The following is a 5,346-nucleotide window of genomic DNA, read 5'->3' as shown; positions in this document are numbered from 1 at the left end:
CTTTGTTTGCACCTCTGGTGTGCGAGAAGCTTTCAGTATAGAGATATTGGGGTTCTGCCTACTTGTTTGTGGAGGATAACTGACTATTTGATTATTTACCGATTCGTGTACTGTCTGATGTTCCCGTAATTTGGATGGAAGATCGATTTTTATGCCGCAATGTTTACATGTTTGTAGATATGTGAGTCTGTCTATCACTAATTGGTTCGTCAAAAGTAGATTATCTATAGCCCAAACGATTAAACTGTTTGCATCCGTAAAGGTCTGTAAAATATTTGTTATGAAATTTGTTATTCGCTGTTGTATGACAGGATGGCTCGTTAGATAGTTTTCTTCTGCCCATTGGCGGAGTTCCGGTAAGGAAGCAATGGTACTTACGAAATCCGACAAACTTGGATATTTCTGGCTCATTTCCCTTATTTTTTTCTGTAACAAACAAACAAACTAAAAAGATCATGTTTAATATCAATATTTTAAAAAAAAAATCAATGCATATAATTTATAGACCCTATTTTTTTCTGCTGCGTCATGATGACAAACCATTTAAGAATTTAAGCACCCAGATCGATTTGCCATGCCTTTTAGCAGAGGTATTTCATCCCCTACTCGTTCGCGATTGGTCATGTTGAAAAAGTAAAATAACGTATAAATATTTTGTTTCATGACAGTATTTTCATACTCAGGGTATAACATGATGGGATTCGATAGAGAACGTACCGAATACAGATGCGGTTGCTATTCCGAATACTATTCGCACGATTCATTTTTTTACAACGATTCCAGAGGTGGTTTTGTCAATGTTTGCGGAAAACACGACCATGAAGATACAGCACGAAGTGATCATTTTGAACATATCAAAGCCGAACGTGTAATAGGAAAAGCTGAAGACGTTTTAACGACACAAATGAAACCTGTCCCTATTATTAGGTATCTAAAGGAACAGAGAATGATTTCCGATGATGATGCAAGCAGGCTGCTAAAATATGATTCAAAGTCTATAATGGTAAAGGAGCTGTTACAGATTTTCATTCAGCGTATATCATTAAATCAATTGAGGTTGACATTAATAAAAACTGAACAGACACAGTTACTTAGATATTTGACAGATTCGGAGCAAAATCAAGAAGACGATACTGAAAAAAGCTACGAAGGAAGATGTATGTTACATCTCGAGGGAGACTGCTATGTCGTTGCCAACGACTATAAAGGCTGTATTTACATTCACATTCGCAAATACATGACAAAAGGATCTAAGAAATTTCCAACTAAACAAGGTGCGAGTCTTACGCTCTCCAGATGGCTGATGTTAAAATCTAAGAAAGATGAGATCGACCTAAAGTTTAAAAACGGACTTGATGGCAAACTTGAAGAAGAAGATTTGATTCATCTAGGAGGTGGTGTATACATTACAATAAATCCAGAATTCCCTACTGTAGATATTAGACATTTTTGGAGGCCTCAAGATGCACCTAAAGCAGTCGCTACAAAACGCGGTGTAGCCTTGAATAAGTTTAAATGGGAACGTCTCTGTTATGTAATGGATTTGATGATAGATTTCGTACCAGAATTGAATAGTGGTGTCATCTGTGAGTTTACCCACGACAACGAAATGGGTATTTTGGCCTGTAAAGAATGTAATCCCTTCCCGGAAACTGATGAAGACCATCCCGTCCCAGAGGATGAAAACGACACTTTACCACTACCACCACTTCTAGACAAACAAGAGGGGATTCCTGAAATTGCTAATTGAGTTGTGTAAAGAAAAGAACCGTATATTATATACCGTATATTATATATATATATATATATATGCATTATTAAATTATACATCGATTCATCAGGCGTTATGTGTTTTTTTTTTTTTTATTCTCTCCTTCTCGAGCTATCCCGATAGGAGGTAGCACTTTGGTATGTGAGACATTCCCATTCCAGATTTTAAAAAAAAAGATCAAATCATAAAACGAGTATTAACATGAAAGGTTTAAAAACATATTTAATACGTGATTCATTGGTATAACATTAATTACGTTGGTGACTCTTGAATGGGCTCATGAAAATGAGTAAAAAAAACCAAAAAAAAAAAAAAACGATTTAAAAAAAAATCAAATCATAAAACGAGTATTAACATGAAAGGTATAAAAACATATTTAATACGTGATTCATTGGTATAACATCCATTACGTTGGTGACTCTTGAATGGGCTAATGAAAATGAGTAAAAAACAAAAAGAAGATTACATCAGAAAAATATGGACTGACCCCAGTCATCCTGCAGCATTTGCCGGTCCTGATAAACTTTATAAAATAATTCAAAAAGATGGAAAGTTTGACATTGGTCGCGGCAGCGTTAAAAGAATTTTAGCCAAAATAGATACTTATAGTGTTCAGAGACCTACTAGAAAAAAGTTTAAAAGAAATAGGGTAATCGTGTCTGGTATCGATGCGCAATGGGACGGTGACCTCGCATCCATGGAAAATGTATCGAAATACAATAAATACAAATTTTTACTGATACTGATAGATATATTTTCCAGGTATCTAATAGTCAGACCGTTAAAGGATAAAAAAAGCACTACAGTTGCAACGGCATTAAAATCTATTTTTAATCAAAGTAACAGAAGACCATCAACTATTCGTTTCGATCAGGGAGGAGAGTTCAAAGCGAGTGTAAAACAATATTTGAAGAAAACAGGGATTCATGTTTTTTACACCCATAACTCTCAGATAAAGAGTAACTATGCGGAAAGAGTTATCAGAACGTTAAAAAATCGTATATATTCCTATTTCATGGAAAACCAAACGTACAAATATATAGATGTACTTCAGGATCTGGTAACTAGTTATAATAATACTCCACATCAGTCGTTAGGAGGTGCAACACCAACTTCGGTGACGAAAAAAAATGAGGATGAAATTCGGTACGTCCAATACCTAGCAAAAAAACCAAAAACCAATAAAAATGACAAAATCCAAGCTTTCTATAAATTTAATTTGGGTGATCACGTCAGAGTTTCTCAACTAAAAAGAGTATTCGAGAAAGGATATCAGGAAAATTGGACATTGGAATATTTTACGATTTCAAAAAGATTTAAAAGAGATAATCTTGACATTTATGTTTTATTTGATGCCTTAGGTGATAGAATTGAAGGAACATTTTACCGAAATGAACTTCAGAAAATAGAAAAATCTGATACTGAACTATATAAAATTGAAAAAATTACCAAGAAAAGAAAGATAGCGGGGAAGGACCAAGTTTTAGTTAAATGGTTGGGATGGCCTTCTAAATTTAACTCGTGGGTATCCAAGGATGAAGTAAAAGAATTCAAATAGACAGTTTCATTCGTTATTCGGTCATTGTGTATTCAAGATGAGTCTGAGAATTGTCGTCTCTTCAGCAGACGGGATTGACTTATTTTCCGATAATCAAACTTTTAATTTCAGAGTCAAATTGAATAGAACAATACAGTTAGATGGATATTGGGTTGTGGCACTAACGGAGTTTACTTCTACCGAACAAGTTGACTTACACAAATCATTATTTATTTTTTCGGATATGTGTCAACAAAGTTTTATAGGAAACAACGAGCAACCATTACTTAGAAGAGTACAATTTGAGAGAAGAAATCAACGCAATATGATATTTTACAATCCTTATTACATCCCTGTTCGAACAGGCTCAATGGAACATATCCATGTATATATAACAGATGATAAAGGAGTATTTGCTTCATTTCTCAAAGGGCCGGTTACACTGACACTTCATTTTAAAAAGTTTCCTTTTGTCCTTTAAGATGAACAGTTTGACATATGTAACAGATCCTAGTATGTGGGATAAATTTTATAAAAATATGGTAAACAGAAATTTTAATCCATACAAATACAAAAACAGTAAAAGAATAAATCAGACAGGGCGTGGTTTACATGGCAGATATAGGGGTTCCTACATGATTCCTGTTAACGCAAATGCTGTGGAGGAGACTGAGCCGATGCAGGGCCCTACGACTATGGTGTCACCAGTTGCTGCTGCAGAAGAGAGAGCATTTTCACAAATGAAAACAGAAACGGCTAAACCACATGTTAAGATACAGAAACATATAAAACGGTCAAGGAAACATAAAATAGTCAGTAGAAAAAAATCGAACAAGCAGTCAACATCTAAACCGAAAAAGAAAAAAACTTTCAAAAGGAAAATCAGAAACGATTATTCTGATAGTGTGTGGAATATCAAAAAGAGAAAGAAGTAATCATGTCTTTTTTGAGCGGGGATAATAAGGATATTGGACAACCTCAGGAATTATCTATTTTTGCATCTCCTCCTAATCAAGTAGCTGTTGAAAAAGTAACATACACGGAAGAACGACCTATTTCGAATTTAATCAATGATTCTACCCCCATAGAAATAGTTGTTTCTGGAGCTGGAAATGATTATATAGATTTAAGAAAAAGTCGTCTATATGTCAAAATGCAAATTTTAAAATCAGATGGAACTAAGCTAGTAGATGATGAAAAAACAGGTATCATTAATTTACCGTTGCAGAGTATGTTTTCACACATTGATATTTACATGAACAATAAGCTTATATCAATAAATTCCAACAATTATCCTTGGAAAGCCTATTTCAAGACGATACTTTCTTCTGGAAACGATGAACAGAATTCACAACTTCAAAGCCAACTCTTCATGAAAGACGATGACCCTATGCAGTGGTTTGATGGGACGGTATTTAGTGCAAGGCGATTTGGTGTCACGATATCACAGTAGCATGAGTTCGAATCCAGGCGAGGGAAGAACAAAAATTTGAGAAAGCAAATTTACAGATCTAACATTGTTGGGCTGTTATTTAGAGTCTATATATTATGTCATATATATATATTAAAGGAGATAAACGCTGGGATTATATATTTATTTATATTTAATATTTAGATACACTGCTCCACCTCCATTTGTTCCATCCTTTGAGATTAGGACGAAACAACACCCTCATACCCAACAAAACCTTTTAACATAAATATTAAAATATTTTTTCAGATCAAATGAACAAGATGAGATGATTTCCTATTTGGAAAAGGTTGATAAAATAAACAATAAAAGGCTTATCAACTTACAAGTGAAAATGAACTATCACGAGAACATGTTTAAAAGAATTAAAAAAAGATTGCAGAAAGAAATTAAAGATGCTGATATGATTGAAAGTCAACTGTTGTACTTTAAAGAACAAAAAATGTTGAATAATTCAACATATCAATAAATTATGAATAATATTGTATTTAGTCATTTATTTTATAAAGATTGCAAACATCTTGTCGCCTACACAGTGTTTAATCATTGTCAGTGTTAAAATTAATC

The 5,346-nt window shown here is 33.8% G+C and overlaps 1 protein-coding gene across 1 annotated transcript; it reads left to right on the top strand.

Moving 5' to 3' along the window:
• Window positions 1–2,210: 2,210 nt before the first annotated feature.
• LOC134717860 (uncharacterized) lies at window positions 2,211–3,329 on the top strand. The gene has a single exon (XM_063580356.1). It carries the CDS (start codon window positions 2,211–2,213, stop codon window positions 3,327–3,329), a length of 1,119 nt encoding a protein of 372 aa, XP_063436426.1.
• Window positions 3,330–5,346: the final 2,017 nt, after the last annotated feature.

Source organism: Mytilus trossulus, chromosome 5 (genome assembly GCF_036588685.1).
Source record: "Mytilus trossulus isolate FHL-02 chromosome 5, PNRI_Mtr1.1.1.hap1, whole genome shotgun sequence".
In the NCBI taxonomy this organism is placed as follows: Eukaryota; Metazoa; Mollusca; class Bivalvia; order Mytilida; family Mytilidae; genus Mytilus; species Mytilus trossulus.
Note: the sequence above shows the minus strand (reverse complement) of the source record. Positions and strands in the feature narration are given on the sequence as shown.